We start from the raw sequence: 19839 nt of genomic DNA, 5'->3' as shown, positions 1-19839 counted from the left end.
TCTGCCCTGCCCATCCCGGGGAGGCCACATCATTTCCCTACTGCTACTTGTGCACTGTACCACTAGAAAAAAGTTCTAAAAACATGGGAGCTGGTGTCACAAAAAAGTCGTGATTCTCTGCAGCTCAAGCATCCTTCTTTTCCTCTGACTCCCTGTGTCTTTCCCCACAGGCCCTTCTCTACCCACTTAAGTCCTAATATCCTAAGTCAGACTGGAGAGAGTACGTGCTCTGGAGCCCGAAAGTTCTAGATTTAAAACCCGGTTCTCTCCTTACTCGGAAAGGTCACCAAACTTTTATTTAGCATCCTCCTTGAAAAAGGGAGGATAATAATTTATTAATTCCTACCTCACACAGGTATCAGATAACCTCAGTGTGGGCATGCTTTGTGGAGCGCCGCCTCAGCCACCAAACAGTGGCACATCACACTACTCACAAGCTGAACTCAATCCACTACTGGGATGATTAGAAAGAACGCCAAGACACAGGTATCAGGATATGAACCCATGACTATACGTGGATCTAAGAACACAGCTTCATAGACATTATGCCTGCTGTAGAACTTTCATTTCCAGGAACAAATTCTACCTCCACTCTCCCCCAAGCCTAAGGGATGCTGCCTGAGTCAGCAGAGATATTACACAGATCTTAGTTACCACCACCCAAAAGCCCTCCATCCTCATTCTCTGAAAATGCCCATACTGACATTTGAGATTCATCAGATATGCCCTTTTTCCATTTTGTTCCTTCATCCAAACTGTACTTGCCATTCTCTTTCACCTTTGGGGTCTGTGGTCATTTTGCTCCTTTGCCCTTCCCTAAGGACCACTTCTATAACTTCGACACCTAGCTCAAATATAACTTAGGTTAGTAAACCTTCCTAGTCCCCCAAGATCCTCTGGTATCACTTCCACTCCCCCAACTATGCTGCAAGGTCCCTAAGGGGCAGACTCTGACTTGATCCATATTTGTAATGCCCCTCCCTAGTGTCTAGAATGTTTTATATGTGATAGATACTTAGTAAATACTTGTTGAGTGGGAAAAATGAATCAGTGATTGGCTTCTCTGGTAGTGCAGTTTTGACATGCCAACTGTGAACTGTCAAGAGAGACAACCAGTAGAGGTGTCCACCAGCGGGCTCAGGGATAGGGTCAGGACTGGAAAGAATCAGGCATATTCACTACAGTAATACCCGAAGCCTTGGAGCTCATCAAAAAAAAAAAAAAATGTCTGAGAAAAAACAAAGGTTAACAGTAGAATATTTCAGGGATAGAAATTCGTGCAATTAAGATTATGATTCAAAGATAAATCATAAAAAGAAGAAATCCAAAGCTGTCCAGTCCCAGGGGGAAGGGGGGAAGGTCCTGAGGAACACTTCCAGTGCATTCATGTTGCAGAAAGAAGAGGCTGGAGGCATGAAAATCACTACCGATGTGTTGATTCAAAAGTTCTCGTTGACCTCCTAGCAAGTAAAGAAAGGTGTTAGGGGCAGAGGTGGGGCTGGAGGATAGAGGTATAAATAAGAATGACAAAAAGTGTAAGACTATTCTTTCAAGAAGCTTGACAGAAAAAGGAGAGGTAAGAATCATAGTGCCGAGTGAATCTGGAAGCAGCTGTGACTATTAAAATCATAAAGACAAAGATGGCTCAGCAGGCAAAGCACTGCAGCAATACACACACAGTATCACCGCTGTCACCCAGCAACAGAAGGCAGTAAAACGGGGCACAGGCACTCATGTAATTATGCTGCATACTCACCTGCGTGATCCGGGGAAAATCGTTCTCCCCTCCCTCAGTTAACTCCTCAGATTCTTTTAATAATATGAGTTCACATGTGGCAAGGAAGTATGGAAGAGTTCATCATTGAAAGTAAGGTCTTAATGCTGTAATACATGGGCTTGTAATCTTACAGATATTCGTCATTTTCAGTTTCCTTCATCAGTGTGAGAAAAGGAAACTGAAACTCCCTCATACGTAATAGTTATTATTTACTCCAATCGCAGCAAAGAAGAATAAGATGATGACACAAGAGGGCAGAGAGAGGCAGGATAAAGGCACGGTACATACAGTCAAAGCAGTTATCACTGCTTTGATGACTTTCACACCCCTTCGATCCCTTTCTCCAGACTTTCCCACTTTTCTAAGCTGGGGGACAATAGTCAAGGCCACCTCTCCCAGGTGGATGGCAAACTGCCAAGAGCTCATATCAGAACTGAGTGTGCCTGCTGCTTCTGTCAATCAGATCTGCCTTGGCAGGGACATTACGCTTTATTTACCTCAAGCTGCCTGGTCAGTGAAAAGCTTGAGTAGATATCACTGACCTCATGACTGTGTGCAAAGATAAAATAAAATTTTGTACTGAGACAAAGTTTGTAATTCCTTGGTTATCCTGTTTTAGGTTTTTCCCCCAAGGAAATGGTGCAAGCTAAGTGCTCATTTTCCACACTCAAACCATGTCATGGAGACTTTTCACTTGGAAGGTAGTTCTGAGAATTACCATGGCCAGCATCAGTGTAACATTTTCTCAAAGCCACTTGTGAGAAGAATACAGTATCATACAGAAGGTATATTCGCAATAGGAGGTCTATCTGCAGCTCATGGGTAGTACATTAAGGCCACAGACGCCATCAGCAATATATAGGGAGAAACTAGGCAGAAGTCCTCAATTAAAGCAGTTCACAGTGGTCTTGCTTCACAAAGTAGAATTTATTATTATCTCATTCAATGGTAAGAAATGGCAAATTGGGGCGCCTGAGTGGCTCAGTGGGTTAAAGCCTCTGCCTTCGGCTCGGGTCATGATCCCGGGCTCTCTGCTCAGTGGGGAGCTTGCTTCCCCCTCTCTCTCTGCCTGTCTCTCTGCCTACTTGTGATCTCTCTCTCTGTCAAATAAATAAATAAAATCTTTAAAAAAGAAAAAGAAATGGCAAATAGTAATTTCAATTGGTGGGCAATGCAAAAGTCATCTGCATTTATCTTTAGGATACGTTGTAGTTTTGTTTTGTTTTTAATTCCCAATATGTTTGGCTTACAGCAACATTAAAATTAATTCTCATTCCATGAGCACAGCTGGACAAACTGTCCAGATGCCCCTTCTATTAATATAAACTAACAGATTACTAGAGAAACACACACAGAATGTTGACTGTATTTTTAAAAACTAAACTGCCCTTTTTGACGGAATTAATATCAGTAAGGATATTTGACGGAAACCAGTATCGGTAAGAAAACACAGTCGCATTAAGACATAGTAGGGTGGCACAACAGGGTCAAAAGAAGAATGTGGGATTATATGTGGAAGGTTCCTCTATTAACAGAGGTCAGTGTGCTCTAGTGAAATCCAGCAAAATCGTTAGGGTGACGTCAGAAGAAACAGCATTCCTCACAAAGAAATGAGATAATGCTATATAACAAACCAAATTTATAAGACATTCACTAATGTCTTTATAAACCTACCAACATACAAACGATCCAGCAGCGATTGCTAATGTCTATGTGATAGAGGAGGGATAATGAACAGCAGAAGGAAAGAACTCCCTCTAGTACTAATCCAGTCCCTTTTGCTAATTCAACGAATATTTACTGAGTGCCTACAAAGTGCCAAAATAAGATACCAAAATAAACAAAATGGACAAAAATCCCTGCCCACAGGGAGCTTACAGTATAGTGAAGAGTTTGAAACATGCTACTTTGAGCAAGACATACTTAGGCGACTACAACATTTGTTATGGAGAAACCAAGACGAAAGGGAGTGTTAATAAAAATTGAAGACACACAGGCCAGATGCGCGCGCGCTCACACACACATGGACGTGTACAATGATAGAAAATGAAGACTGTTGATGACAGACAGTGAAAGCAAATACCAAAGCTGAGAACACATTCTCATTAATTCCACACTATTTCTGCTAAAATCAAATACCAGCGATTACTTTTCTGTGATGCGGCCTGATATTGCAGGACTATATGTATGAACCAAAAAGAAAAAAGATCTTAGAGGAGGACCAGTTACAGGAAGGACTAGGATGCGACCACAACGTGCAACGAGTGCAGACCGAGAGACTAGTTTCCACTGGGTAAAAACTTAAAAACATAACAGAATTAACTGATAAACACTCCAACTCATCTGGAAACAGAGTCCAGAAATGGGGGGGGGGGGATAAGTATTGATTACAGCAAAAGAGTACTGCGAGTATGAAAACTGGGTTGTCAATGAATCTGGGCAGTGATCTGGGCACACGGGGTAGCTTCACACATTCAGTCCAACAATTTCCCTGAAACGGGATTCCGCCGTTTCCCAAGTCAACTCCTAAGGCGTCCATCTGCCATGTTACTAGGCGATTTCAACTCTAACAAGAGATGAATGGAATACTCTGGGCAAACGGATTCCACTCTTTCGAGAGCTGCACACTGAAGAAACGTGTAAAAACAGAGCAGACAAAAATACATGCAGACACAATGCCAATACGGGAGTCAAACAAGAAGGAGGGAGACAAGACTTGCAGTTGAAAAGTTCCAGGTCATCAGTTCCGTCCACTGGAAAAAAAAATCTAAGAACTTCACCCTCTAGAGGCTTAGAACATACACTCGGTCCCCCAAGTCTGAAACGACCGTCCCCCAAGAAGGGACAAGGAGCACGGACGGCTCCTCTTAGGCCCACTCGAGACACGGGGGGCGAATCCCCTCGCTTTAGGTGGATGGGACTGGCAGGTACACCTGGGGCACGGGCAGAGGAACCGGTCCCAAACCCCGGAACTCCGATGAGGAAGCAAAACACAAAGTTTAAAAAGACGGTGAATGGGGGCGGGGGTCCGAGGCGGAGAAACCACAGCAAGTCAAATAAATAACTGTAACAGAAAGCGATAATGCGTTGGAGAACCCACGGAGCCATCTCCACCGCTCAAAAGCCAGAGACTACAGAAGCCGCAAGGGCCAGGATCTTCGGGGCCCCGGAACTCAACACCCAGCCTGAAGCGGGTGAGGGGGAGCAGTTCCCGGGAACCCCCTCCCGCCCCTCTCCCCTCAACCCCGCCCATTGGGTCCGCCCCGTCCCGCCCGGCTACTCACCGGATTCGCTTCCCACATAACGGTGGCGAAATCGAGCGGAGAGAGCCTGGGGGAAGGGGCTAGCCGCGGGGCCGGGGTGTTGGGTTTTTTCCGAGGGTCCCCGGGAGCGAAGGGATGGAGAGGCAACCTTTACGTAGGCCTTCCTTCTACCCCGCCCTGTCACAAGCCAGCGTCTTCGGACCACCGACCCTCCCGACTTCCGCCCGAAGCTGGCCAACCAGCGCTGGCCCCGCCCCGCCCCCGGAAGCTCGTCCCGCCCCAGCCGCTCCCTTCCGGGCTGGTGGGCGGGTCCTAGTGGGCGGGGCTTTCTGGGTATCCTGATTGTAAGAGAGTTTAAAGGGCTTCTCCTCCGCTCTACCCCTTCAGTGCGCTGTCCCCACCGCAACGTCCCTGGCAACTGATCCTCAAGCCGCGGCTGGTTGTATTTCGTCCGGTGTTTATTGATCACTGTATAGTGAGTGTAGTGGCCAAGAGTCAGGCCTGGGAATTAATTCCAGCGGGGCCAATGGCTTTTGGGACAAACTTGACTATTTTTCAATTTCCTCATCTTCAGAAAGGAGGGAATAATAGCATCTACGTAAGGGTGTAGTGAGATCATTTAAAATACCAACCACAGTATTTGGCATGCAGTAAGAGCGCAATAAGCGACAGTTATTTCCCAGACACCGTGGTAGGCTCTGGAACACTAGACCCATACGCAGTCCAGGCCCTCACAGAGCTTAGAGTCCAGGGGGAAAACAAAAAACTAAAAATCGGTAATTGGATAAATAATGAAGTGCAGTTTGGTTTGTAGGTAGTATGGAAAGTACAGGGTTCAATGAGAGCATGCTTACCTAGGCTAGGGTGTCTGCTTTCCCGCCGCCCCCCTACAGAGTCTAAGCTAAGACCTCAAGGTGTGCTATTGAACTTACCTGGATAAAGAGCTCTAAGAAATGGGGAGACTCTTCTAGGGGGAAAAAAAAAAAAAGAATCTACCCAGGGAAAAGGAAAAAGAAACACTTTGTCATATGTCCTTCTGGGCTTTTCCATAGCTCCACACATCTAAAAAAAAAAAAAATTAAAGAAAACCTACATTTAAAACGTGATTCTTGGGGCACCTGGGTGGCTCAGATGGTTAAGCGTCTGCCTTCTGCTGGGGTCATGATCCCAGGGTGGTGGGATTGAGCCCTGCATAGGGCTCTCTGCCTGCTTGGTGGGGGAACCTGCTTCTCCCTCTCCTACTGCTCTCCCTGCTGTGCTCTCTTGCTCTCTCTGTCAAATAAATAAATAAAATATTTTTTTAAATAAAAATAAAAAAATAAAACATCATTCTTTCACTTACTATCATGTGGATAGCCTTCACTCCAATATATGTAGATCTATTTCATCACTTTGAAGTACACTCATCACAGTCCAAGGTTTGTATGTATATCTTGCACACACACTTGAAATAATCCATTGTGACAGACATTTAAGTGGTTTTCAACTTTTTACTACTCTAGAAAGTGCAGCAAAAAACTTTCTTGTATAGATGTTTCTGTGCATTTCTCCATTTACCTCACTGGAATTAGTTCTTATAAATGGAATTGTCCTGGGTGGCTCAGTTAGGTAAACTTCTGGCTCTTGGTTTCAGTGCAGGTCATGGTCTCAGCGTCCTGAAATCAAGCCCTACTTGGGGCTTGTCCGCCTACCTCCCCCTCTTGCTCATGCACATACTCACATTCTCTCTCTGTCTTAATAAATAAATAAATAGGAATCATTTAATAGGAGATTATAGAAATCTCAAATTTTGATATATTTTGCCAAACTATACACTCAAGAAGAATGTGTAAATTTGAAATCTCTAATTTTTTCTTGTAAATGGATTGAGAGGTTTCTTCACCTTTTTTTCCCCCACTTTACTTTTTGCAAATGGTTAATCAGTTGCCCAATATCACCTATCGAATAATCTGTTCTTTCCCAACTACTCTGAAGTGGCACCATTAATCACAAACTAAACGTGTGTGTGTGTATCTGTTTCTGAACACTCTGGTCTCTTCTATCAGCTATCTGCTTATTTCTGTGCTACATCACACTTATTTTTAAAATTTTTTTATTATGTTCAGTTAGCCATCGTATAGAACATTATTAGTTTTTTATGTAGTGTTCAACGATTCATTAGTTGCATGTCACACCCAGTGCACATCACCACATATGCCCTCCTTAATACCCATCACCCGACTACCCAGTCCCCTACACCCCTCCCCTCTGAAACCCTTAGTTTGTTTCCCTGGAGTCTATAGTCTCTCATGGTTTGTGCTATGTCACACTTATATCATTGTAGCTTCATAATATATTTGCTGTTTCATAAAGCAAGTTCTCTCCTAATTCTCTTCTTCCAAATTTTCAAATTCATGAGTCTGCCCATTCAGGAATATATCTCTTCATGTATTTAGGTATTTGAGATTTCAAAGACATAAAAACCTCTTTGCAAAGATTTGCACAATTTTTGTGAAGTTTGTTCTTATATATTTTATGGTTTTTTGCTATTATTGCAAATGAGATATTTTTCATTACTGTAAATTAGGAAAACTTTGTTTTTATTTATTATTTATCTTGTATCTTAACCCACTGAAAATGTCTTATTAGTTCTAATGATTTGCCAGCTGATCTCTCTGAATTTCTATGTCAACAATCGTATCACCTATATATAACGCAGTTTTCTCTCTTCCTGTTGGATTGGCCAAAGCCTCAGAAAACTTTTGAAAAATATAGGACAAGATAATGGGCATTCAGTCTATAATGTAGCAAGACAAGCATTTGTCCCTAGTTGATTCTTGATATCCTTTAAATATGCTGTCATTTTGGGGTGCCTGGCTGGCTTAGTTGGTGGAGCATGTGACCCTTGATCTCAGGGTTGTGGGTTTGAGCCACATTTACTTAAAAATAAAATCTTAAAAAAATACACTGTCAGGGCACTGGGGTGGCTCAGTGGGTTGAAGCTTCTGCCTTTGGCTGAGGTCATGATCCCAGAGTCCTGGGATCGAGCCCCGCATCGGGCTCCCTGCTCAGCAGAGAAACTGCTTCCTCCTCTCTCTGCCTGCTTCTCTGCCCACTTGTGATCTCTGTCTGTCAAATGAATGAATAAAATCTTTTAAAAAAATTAATTTAAAAAATACACTATCATCTTTTCTATTACTAATTTACTGTGCAATTTTAATTAGGAAAGGAGGTTAAATTTTATTAACTGTCTCTTAAGGCCTATTACCATACTCACTTTTTACTCTGACTTATTAATATAATGAACTATAGTAGATTTCCTAATGTCCAATCCACCCTTACATTCTTGAAATAAACTCAGCTTTATCATATATTCATTATTCTTTGAATACATTGCCAGATTCAATTCATTAATCTTTTATTTAGGATTAAATAAAATTTGTCCATGGTTATTGGGGTTTTTTTGTGTCTGCGTTTAACAAGTTTTGTTAAGTGAATAGCAGCAGGTTAAATTATTTAGTTCTTCTTCAAAGGTGGGGATTTTTATAAAGCAAGTTTAACTGGAAAGATTAGGACCAAGTCCTCAATTTTCAGGGGGTTGGGACTATCCATCATTTTCTTGAAGTCTTGGGGTTGCCTGGGCTGGTGGTCAGAGAATGGAATGGAGAAAACACAACGGGTTTGAATATACATCAGCTCTTAAAATATAAACTGCTATATCTCAAGGTAACATGAAGGGAACATATTTAATAAACTGAAAATAGCTGCACAAATTTTAGTATTAACTTTTTCCTTATCATGCCTGGGTTATGACCACTGAGAGAGCAAGAGTGGGAAGGGAGCTTGATGATCATTTAGTCCTGGGGTCGTAAACTCATATCTAAAGCACACACAAGAGTACTGAAATTGTTTCGGTAAGTGGCTGCCATCTTAAAAACTGGGAAATTTCACATGAAATACTGTGGCTCTTCAGCTCCCCTTAGTTACGGTATTTTCACCTATGCCAACAACTGGCCAAAGTCTCGTTGACCCCTTCCCACTAGGAATGGCCTCTCAGGGTTGCCTGAGTGGCCAAGTCAGTATCTCTCATCCTTAAATTGCCTCCTGGGGCCCTCTGGGTATTCGGAATTGTACTGATAATCCACTTCTTATTTTGCTGAGGAAACCCAATGGATCTGGGACTTTATAAAATATCCTCATAGAAAACAACTGGACTGTACTCTCCCATGCCTCTCTCAAGGGTGGGCTCAGTCACTCATAGCGGGCTCAGCCTCTCACAGTCTTTCAACAGATGACTCTCTGCCTGAAATTTTCCCTGTCACACCAAGTCCGGCACTGGGAATGCTCTCTTCTGCATCACAGCTCTGGGCACAGAGCCATGGCAGTAGAAACTATGCACACTGACCATGGTTTTCTCAGGAAGCCCAAACAAACGGAAGACAATTCACTTTATCTTCTGTGTTTTCTCTGTGTGTTCTGGGTGGAGCCTCTAGAGCCAGGCTAACCCCAGCCCGAGGATTCTGAGCGATTGCAGCAGCCCCCCTTCCACCTGGTTGAGTTTATGAGCTCTTTGAATGCCACGAGAGGAGGGAGGAAATGCCTGAGGGGAAAGGAGCGAGAAGAAAAGGAGCAGCGGAGACCTATCACTGGAAAGCACGAAAATAATCGGAAAACCCGTAGCTGAGCGGCCAAGCAAATTTGTGCAAACCAGATCAGTCTTACCGACAGACAATAGGAAAAGGAAGGAGACCCGGGCAAGTGGTGAGAGGCAAGATAGGGCATCGCTTATCGTTTTAATGTAATTTTCTCTGGCTGTTTTTATTATTAAAAGCCACATTTAGGGCCAGAAATAGGGGAGCCCTAGGAATGCATATGGAAGGCAGGCTTGGATTTGACAGAAAGGAGGAGCCGGAGACCGGAAGAAGGCGCAAAAGGAGAGCCGAGGGGCCACAAGAGGGTACAGGGAGTGAAGGAGAAAAAAGCTGCATTTGTGCCCATTGGCCTTGAATATAAAGACCCAGCCTCGGTCTGAAAAAGAGCCAACAATGAGGCAGCCCCAGAATCAGCCCTGCTGTTGAAGTCTGACGCGTTAACAACCCCAGCAGGAATTAAGAGGTAGAAGAAGCAGATGAAACATTTGCCGAAGCCGAGATAAGCATTCCTGGGAAGGAATTTTTCAAAAAATCAAAATGAATCCTGTAAATCTTCCTAATTAGGAAACATGACCAGAAATTAAATTCAACCAAAAAAAAAAAAAAAATGAAGTGCTACAGAACTCACCCACTAAATGGCCAGGCTCTATTGAAAATACCACTGATTATTAGTTTTAGCTGCTCAGGGAAATTATCTAAGGCACAATGATGGGCATCAACATGCAGCTCACAGCACCAGTCAAAAGCAGCAGCTGAGACGTGTGGCCATCCTAATTAGAGGATGGAGAGTCTGAAAAGGCTCTGGAGCTGTGACATTCCTGGCTGGGGCTTTCCTTCCAGGAATGCCACATTAGGGGTTTGGTCATCGCATTGTAAAGAAGGACTTAATAGGACTGATCCGGAAAGGGGCAACAGAAATGACTTAGAAAACGAGTGTGAGAAGCTTTGAGGTTAAAAGCGGAAAGCAGGAAAACACTTCCATAAGAAATAATTTTTTAAAAATCAGGAGAGAGGAAGGCAAGGAAAAGCCTTTGGTGGTAGAAAGAGCTGGCTGGAGAGTGTCCTGCCCGCATGAGGTCATTCCGGGCATGTGGGGCTGACGCCTGTTCCTAATGAGCAGGGAGGTCAAGAAATTACAACAGATTATCTAATATGAATTGCTCTTCAATTCTTCATTCAACAAATATTTACCAACCTCCCTCCACATCCCAGGCACTGTCTCTAGCTTTTTAAGATACGTCAGTGAGCGAAATAGAGAAAAATCCCTGCCCATGTGGTATTTACATGCGGGGGCGGGGAGGGAGGGATAGGGACAGGCAGGGATCAGCCTGGGGCTGTGGGGAAACCCATAATGTAATGTAATTAGTAAGTACATTATATGGTATGATATAGGGTGATGAGAACCATAGAACAAAGGAACCTAGATCAAGGTAAGGGATATTGAGGGTCATCAGAATGATCCTCTTTGAGAAAGTAACATTTGAGGACAAGTCTGGAAGAGGGAAGGGAGTAAGTGTGATAAGGGAGATCTGGGCAAAGAGTATTCCATACAGAGGGAACAGGGTGCAAGGTTCCCAAGGAGTGTGTGTGAGTGTGTGTTGGTGAGTGGGGAGCAGAGAAGATGTGCAGATTGAACAGAGCCTGGTATAAAAATTAGCAAATACTTACATGGCGCAAAGTATGTGTCTGACATTGTTATAAGCTCTTTATGTATATTAACAAATAGAATGCTCGCCACAAACCTATAAAGTAGGTTACCCCTTTTTATATGTAAGGGAACTGAGGCTCAGAGAGATCAGTTACCTTGGCCCAAGACCAAACATTCAAACCTAGGTAGGTGCCCGGCTTCAGAGCCTGCACCCCTTATCCCACTACTCTATGCCATTTCTCAGTGTGGTTTCAACCCATCTACCTCTGATACCAGTCCCAATTACCTAATTGCAGTTGGAATTCAAGTACTCTCCCAGGATACATTTATGTTCTTCTTTATAAAAAAAAAAAAAAAAGGCAGCATAGTTTCTTCCTTGATCGCCTATATCCCTTTCCCTGACCCCTTGCTCCCTTCCCTTACCAACTCAAGGACTGTTCTTTTCTGCAAGTTCACCACAAAGTCCATGGCTTTAGCCCATCAAATCAGGTCTATGGATAGAGCTTTGGTTCAGTGTGGGAGGGGGAGTTGGGGAGCTTAAAAGGGGGGTTTCTGTAAATTAATAATGCCCTACAGATCCCTAGGAGGCAGGACAGCACATACACTGCATTTAAAAATGAGATATTGCCTTTCCTTCCACTTTAAAAGGCACTGTGTGAGGCAGGTATGTTTGTAACATACTGATCACTAGCTGTTCTCAGGCTTTCTCTCAAGATACAGCGACTTTATACTAAGAACCATTGAATTATGCACTTTATTATTTTTTTTTAATTTTTAATTTATTTTCAACGTAACAGTATTCATTGTTTTTTCACCACACCCAGTGCTCCATGCAATCTGTGCCCTCCCTAATACCCACCACCTGGTTCCCCCAACCTCCCACCCCCCTTGCACTTTATTTTTTTTAAGATTTTATTTACTTATTTGAGAGAGCACGAGAGAGAGAGGGCAAGCAGAGAGACAGGGAGAAGCAGAGGGAGAAGGTTCCCCAGAGTAGGGCTCGATCCCAGGACTCCAGGATCATGACCCAAGCCAAAAGCAGAGGCTTAACAGACTGAGCCACCCAGGTGTCCTGAATTATGCACTTTAAATGGAGGCATTGTATGGTATGTGAACTAGGTCTCAAAAAATCTGTTAAAACACTCATTATTTAAAAATATAGGATCTCAGCTTTCACATATTTTGTGAACCCTCCTCTGTCGACCTTCACATAGCTTCAGGGGGCCCAGAACCACATTCGGAAAGATGTCCACCATTCCTAAACCCCAAGCACTCAACCCAAAGTTACAACTTAGTTTGATTCCAAGGAATAAAGGGCTTTTTCTGATTATACCTTCAGTATCAATTTTCCTTATTAGAAAAAAATAATTTTAACATGTGTAGGTTGAAACAGACATATATTATGGAGTAGAAGGCAAAATTTGCATACATGAGAAGACAATTTCCACACACTCTTTAAAGCAGTTTCTTGCTTGTGGCTGACTGTCTCCAGCTGAGATGGTTAGGCACATGCATGCGCCACCCCTCCCCCCTCTGGCCCCATTATGGGAGAGAAGCTCAAAATGCCATGTTAAAGTCCAGAAGAGTCAGGAGACTCATGAGCTAATCCAAACTCTGGTCCTAACGAGTTGGATGATACTAAAAAAGTCACATCCCATTTGGGGGCCTCAATTTCACATCTAAAACATGAGATAATTGGACCAGGTGATCTCCAATGTTGCTGCCAGATCTCACAGTCCATGATTTGGTGTCATAGTGAGACAAATCAGATGCTGGGCTAAGGGATGTCAGCACCATGATGCCCAGACACACAAGAAGCAAAAGGTCAACTCTTGCCTTTGGGGGACTTTTTATGTACTGGAGGAAACTAAAAAGAGAGCCAGGTATAAGACTTGATAAAGATATAAAGTAAATGCACAAACCATCCAAAGAATGCAAGGGACAGGAAGCAGCTGAGAATGACGATCGGCTCTCAGGTCCAGATCAGCTTGCTTTGAATCACCTGTGCCACTCAAGAAACAAGAAGGTCTTACTCTGCCCAACCATGGGCCCTCTGGGACAGGTAACCCTGGCTCGAAGGCACTCCTTGTAGATCTTGTGGATGACCTCACCTTTCCGAGAAGGAGAAACTCACAGAGTAGAAAAGGAATCTTAGCAAACACGTAATCGAAATCCCTCCATCAATATTTAGCATTTGGGATTTTGCTTGTCTTGTGCTTATATTTTTAGTTGATAGAATATTCTAACAGTGGCACCTGGGTGGCTCAGTGAGTTAAAGCCTCTGCCTTCGGCACAGGTCATGATCCCAGGGTTCTGGGATTGAGCCCCACATTGGGCTCGGGAGCAGGGAGCCTGCTCCCACCCCTCTCTGCCTGCCTCTCTGCCTACTTGTGATCTCTGTCTGTCAAATAAATAAATAAAATCTTAAAAAAAAAAAAAGAATATTCCTAACATTACCTACAATCCTGGATGATCACAAAACTGGAGCAGGAGTGCATATAACATCCTTTTCTTCAAAGTCCGGTGAGCTAAACATGGAATGGTTTTAAGACAAGGCTTATTATTGCTGTAGAGCTGAACAAAATTTGCCTGACAACCACTTCTGGAAAATCACTGCCCTGAAGGACATTACGTTCTTCCCCTCTATTGTAGGATGCTTGTACATTGTCGTATCTCATGCTTTCATTTCAGATCCGTCACTCCCTGAAGCTATTCTGAGCATTTCCATAGGTTTCCAGTCATATGTCTTTGCATGTCTTCACCTGCAATGAGTTCTTTAAAAAAAATGTAGGGGGGAACCTAAAAGGAAATAGAAAAGAATCACCAAGGTCTCTACCATTCAGTTCGCTCATTTTCATTTGCCCATGGAGGATTTCTTTCAGCCGGGGCCCTCCTGGATGAATGCTTACTCTGCGAATAGACTAAAAATCAATATCTCTGGGTAGGATCTTGGGGAAGAGCTGCCTGGGTAATACAGGAATATTTGGTTCCTAGATAAATATTTGGTTCCTAGATATTTCTTCCAATCCAAATATTCCGAGGTGCAGAAAGGAAAGGTGGTCCCTTATGGATGGTCTGAAACTGGGTTTTTGCTCTCTGGCTGAAAATGTGCTCGCTTCACCATCTCATCACTAGATGGCGCCGGCACACAGGCAAGGAGGGCTCTGATTTAAAAAAAAAAAAAAAAAAAAAAAAAAAAAAAAAGCGGGCACAAACTTTCTAATAAGCCAGAGAATTCCTTTGTTTCTGGGTGGGCAAGATCAGCTTTTGTCAAGCACATTTCAGAATAGCTGTCTGGAGTAGCAATAATCTAATTGTACTGCTTTACCCTAGATCAACCAAATGGTCAAGACTGAATGAAAGCAGTATAATGTGTACTTAGGAGTAAAGGCATTTATACAGAACTATAGATCTCTTAACTACATAGTGTCAAAAGAGGTAGGTGGTCAGGGGGCTTAACTGTACACTATAATCAAAAGTGAGAGGTTTTCGATTCTTGTTCTGATATGGATGGGGCTTTGCCAGTTAAATAATGCTGATATAAATTCAGGTAGCTACAAATTAAATTGGGAATTAAAGTAGAAACTCTCCTATTTCCCAACAAACTATCATTTTAACATATTTGGACCTGTTTCAGCATTAGTTGGTGGATCATTTGATAAACTATTCACCATTTGAATTATAACCACTAACCAAGTTCTGATAAGATAACATCTAAGTTGAGTCTTAGAATTTTAGATTTGGAAAGGAGCTCATATGGCCTCTGTCTTCCTCCCAGCTCCCACACTAATCTCTTCCACACTGACAAGGACTTGTTCCGTCTGTTTAAACTCTTAAAGTAATACCAAACTGACCACTCAGAGAAGTGGCCTGTTATATTTCCAGAGAATTCCAATAGAGAGTCCTTTAGGTTGAGCCCAAGTGTGGCTCTTTATAACTTCTACTCATAGGTCTCCATTCTTCCTTTTACAGGAATGCAGAATAAACTTTTTTTCTATAACTTCCTTTAAAATATGTAATGGTTTAGGCCTTCTAAGCCTAAAATAATACCCGTTTCTTCAACCATTTTTTATATGACATGGTTTCTGGATCGATTTTCATTGCCTTTTTCTGATTTATCTTACTTAACACGTGTTCTGATCACATAGCCAACAGAACTGTCAGCTGCCTTGGTTCAGACACTGTGTTTCTATGAAGGGGCCCCACATTTGGTGAACTCTCTCTCCACTGTTTTCTTTTTGAAGCCTGTGTCCAGCTCCCAGGTCACTCATGTGTTTGTGGTGGGTCAGACCAGCCCAATCCTTGTCTATGAAACTCATTTTTTAAAAAAATATAAGTCAGGGTACCTGGGTGCTTCAGTCGTTAAGCCTCTGCCTTTGGCTCGGGTCATGATCCCAGCCAGGGTCCTGGGATGGAGCCCTGCATCAAGTTCCCTGCTCAGCCAGAAGTCTGCTTCTCCCTTTCCCATTAAAAAAATGTGGTGTGTGTGTGTGTGTGTGTGTGTGTGTGTGTGTGTGTGTGTATAAAAAATATATAATTTATATAGGCTATATTTAATATAAAATATATATTTATATAATATAAATATATAAAATATATATAAATAAAGAAAATTCAGGGGTTCAGCTCTGTGATATAACATAGATTTCGACTCAGGGCTATAGTCTGTCAAAATTACACAGACTCATTTAATTCAGACTCTGGGGCCAGGCATACCAGGATTCAAAATTTTGTTCCCCTGTTCGTGAACTATGTCATCTGAGACTAATGACTCGAATCTCTTAAAACATCAATTTTCTCATCTCTGAAATGGAGATATAATATTACCATCTGCCTCAGAGCGTGGTGCACTTTAAATGTAATAATTTTGTGAAAGAAGTCTACTTCACACAATTCATGGAACATAGCACACGTTCTGTGCTTGCTATTATAATTCATGTTATCCTCTCTTCCTTCACATTAGCTCTCCCTCCTTGTTCGTGTCGTATGAAAATCTGATAGGCATCTCCTCTAAGACACAGACAAAAATCCTGTCAGGGACGTGTAAAAGAGAGACCTCCAGGCTCGCGCCGTGGCTTCCCGGAGGGCTGACGTATGCACTAATCAGCAGTCTTTAGGTATAATTCTTACACCAGCCGTGGTTGTACCCATTGGCTATCGGCCAGGTCATGTCTTATATACAAGGTGATTATGATAGATTTTGTCAAATGCCATGCTGAAAGCAAGTATGGTTTTGATGCCTCTTCTTTCTACCAGTCTAATATCCCTATCAAAAAAGGAATAAATGAAGACATGTTTTGTTTTCCGAGATTTCGGGTTGGCTCTGAGTGATCTCTGCTTTTCTAAAGACTTACAAAGAGTCTACTTAATAATCTGTTCAGTTGATGGGTTAAAGTGGTGAAATTGTGGGTTATTTCCCCCTTCGTTTCTATTATTATAATAATGTTTGTGGAGTAAATAGCTTTTTAAAATTCTGTTCTAGAATTCTGCCAGGGATAATTGTCAAGCTGACTGGCTTATAGTTTTTATAATATGCCCCCTTCCCCCTTTTTGAGAATCAGGACAACTTTGTTCTTCTCTTGTCTGTTAACAGTTCTCCTATTCTCCATGCTTTTTCAAAGATTATTGTTCTTTGAGCAACCTGGGATGCGATTTGTCGAAGTCTGGAGATTTGAATTTATTAAGGGGGGTGAAAAGAACACCACACTAGTTTCTAGCTCTGGCTTTGCCCGTCACTAGCTGAGTGAGCGTGGGCAGGTTTTGATTTTATTTCAGCTGAAATGTCCCCATCTGTGAAATAAGGCATTTGGACCAGATGAAGTGGAACGGCCCTTCAAGGTCTGATCGTCTCTGTTCTATGTCGCAAATCATCGGACATTTTCTTACTAACTTTTCTCCTTTATCTTGGCTTTCAGTTTCCTCTCAGTAAAATGTGTTCTACCCTGTCCCCTGCTTTTAGTTTTAGCTTTTGTTTTTGTTTTTAATTTCAAAACTGTATTTTGGGTCAGAATCCAAATTCTTTACTGTGGTGCTCAGAGACCACCGTGTCTGGCTCCAGCATTTCATTCCAGCTGTGTCTCTTCCTCCTCCCAGGTGCAAGCTTTCTCTCCATTCAGATGTACCATGTCACTCTTCCACGTGCCCCCACCATTCCCTAAGGTGAAATGTGATCCCTAGCCACCTCTCCATCAGCTTCCACCCCAACCCCTTTAAAGCGCAGGATAGTTACGGATTCTCCTGGGAAGTATTTCCTACCCATCCCTAGGCGCATGCAGTGCTTTCCTCTCTTGAAATCTCTGATGCATTCAGTGCGGATCCTCGGACGCTCAACTGTGATCATCCCTGGGGCATTTGGTATAGGCGTGTTGTTGGATTGTATCCTTACCGATCCGCTTGTATGGCCCACTCCCTCCTGCCCTCTTCCCCCTCCCTGTTGAGCGCTACCCAGGGGATACTCCAAAAGAGTTTGGTGGGATATTGAATGCATTCCAAGCCATTATCAGTTTTCCCAAATTAGAATGTTTAGGTAAGCATCTAATACACAGAAATTTCTTTTTGATCTTAGGAGTCACAGAAAGGTGAGCTCAGGTAGTCTCATATTAGAACACATTTCATTTTAAGACAAGAAGAGAACTTTAGTATAATTTGATAAGGAAGCCCAAACGAGCTCACTTTTCCTCCCTGTGCTACCACAGGTAAAGGATTCGAGAAAAGTTGTCTAATGGACAAGTAACTGGTTCAGGACCAAATCTGCCCCAGTGATGCCCATCCCATTCTAACCGAGCCTCTCCTCTATTAGCCAATAGCCTAAAGCTTTCGGTTGGAGGTCAGGTGTGCATGTCATCGGACAAATGGCATAGCTACCTTTCTGAACAATGGAGAAACTACTTTTGTGTGTCCTCCATAATTTCAGATGGGCATCCCAGCAAATGTGGATTGTGTAATTATGTCAGCCTGTGGAAAGGGAGGATTGGCTTCTCCCCTCAACATTTGTGAAATACTCTTTGTAGTAAATTATAAGTTGTCATGAATAATCTTAACAGAACATTCAGAATCACACACCACGGTCACAGAAGTACAGTTGACCTTTGAACAACTCGAGAGTTAGGGGTGCCAAACTCTTGCACAAGAAAAAAATCCATGTATAACTTTTGGCCTCCCCAAACCTCAGCTACTCATCATCTGCTGTTGACTGGGAGCCTTATTGATAACATAATTGATTTACACGTATTTTCTATGTTATATGTACTACATGCATGTCTTCTTACAATAAGGGAAGTAAGAGAAAAAAAATATTAAGAAAACCACAAGAAAGAGAATACTTGAATGTATTCTAAAAAGTCTACATGTATCTGGAACTATGCAGTTCAAACCCATATTGTTCCAGGGTCGACTGTGCTATAGTCATGGGGAAAGACTTGTGATGAGATTGTGACAGAGGGAAGATAAAGTCTTTCCAGGACACCTGTGTGGCTCACTGGGTTAAGCGTCTGCCTTCGGCTCAGGTCATGTTCTCGGAGTCCTGGGATTGAGCCCCGCATCGGGCTCCTTGCTTAGCCAGGAATCTGCTTCTCCCTCTGCCTGCCACTCTCCCTGCTTGTGCTCTCTCTCTCTCTCTGTCTGACAAATAAATACATAAAATCTTTTTAAAAAAGAAAGTCCTTCCAAAAATGAGCTGCTCACAAAGCATGTCAGAAACAGAGCTGAGAAAAAGAAGTCATTCCGTCGCTCAACACACACTGAGCATCTACTCTGTACCAGACCCTGTTGGGGACATCGGTGTTAGGGACGAGGAGATAGAGGAAAGACATCTAGATCTTGCTCATGAGAGCTTCACAGTCTTGGGGGAGAGACCACTAAAGAAACAGATAAGGACTGTGTGATATGAGAAGCACTATGACAGTGATTTGTGAGTTTCCTGGGGCTGGGAGCCTGCCCAGAATGTAAAAAGAAGCAAACATCTTTTTTCCCGCAGATCATACCCCATGCGGCACTCACAGACTCTCACAACCTCCCCCACACACCTGAGAGGATGCTCACTCACTGGCAGTCACAACCTCCGCCTTAGAGATAATCTTCCAACAGGGGGGAAGAGATCGGGAAGTAGGGGCTGACCCATGTCCTATTATAGTGAGGGCTGCATACTAACCAGTCAGTCCAAGGCTTAGAAAGCAGTGTTTGTACAGCTCACTCATTGCCCAGCTTGGGGGTGATAAGCACAAATTTCCCAGGCAAATATAAGTAAAGTCGATGCTTAGTTAGTTTGTAATAAATGGGAGTGTTTATAACTGTTAAACATAATGATAATGCTGGAACTCTTTACAGGAAAGGAAAGTAAAAGTGTGTGAAGAAACAGCCCAGCCACATGCATTGCTGGATGCATCATCAGGCGTGGGAACATAAACTCCTGCTCCCCAGGAACAGTCATCCAGAAATTACACCACCTAAGCCACATCTCCTCCTTCCCTTAAAGGGCACTGTCAAGAGCACTTGTCACTTCAAATAAAGGAAAGTAAGTAC

The 19839-nt window shown here is 42.9% G+C and overlaps 1 protein-coding gene across 5 annotated transcripts in view; it reads right to left on the bottom strand.

The window, feature by feature from the left end:
- The window catches only part of PARP11 (poly(ADP-ribose) polymerase family member 11), a 37856-nt gene extending 32583 nt beyond the window's left edge, over nucleotides 1-5273 (bottom strand). The window contains exon 1 of one of the 5 annotated variants that reach the window (XM_080810476.1): nucleotides 5062-5273. Coding sequence is in view for 1 of the 5 variants with exons in the window: in XM_080810473.1 (XP_080666599.1) it covers nucleotides 5062-5079 (18 nt within the window). In the remaining 4 variants the exon portion in view is untranslated. The remainder of the gene's footprint in view (nucleotides 1-5061) is intronic. The other 4 variants (XM_080810473.1, XM_080810474.1, XM_080810477.1 and 1 more) reach the window with 4 other exon arrangements.
- Nucleotides 5274-19839: the final 14566 nt, after the last annotated feature.

This window comes from Martes martes (assembly GCF_963455335.1).
Source record: "Martes martes genome assembly, chromosome: 8".
Lineage (NCBI taxonomy): Eukaryota > Metazoa > Chordata > Mammalia > Carnivora > Mustelidae > Martes > Martes martes.
Note: the sequence above shows the minus strand (reverse complement) of the source record. Positions and strands in the feature narration are given on the sequence as shown.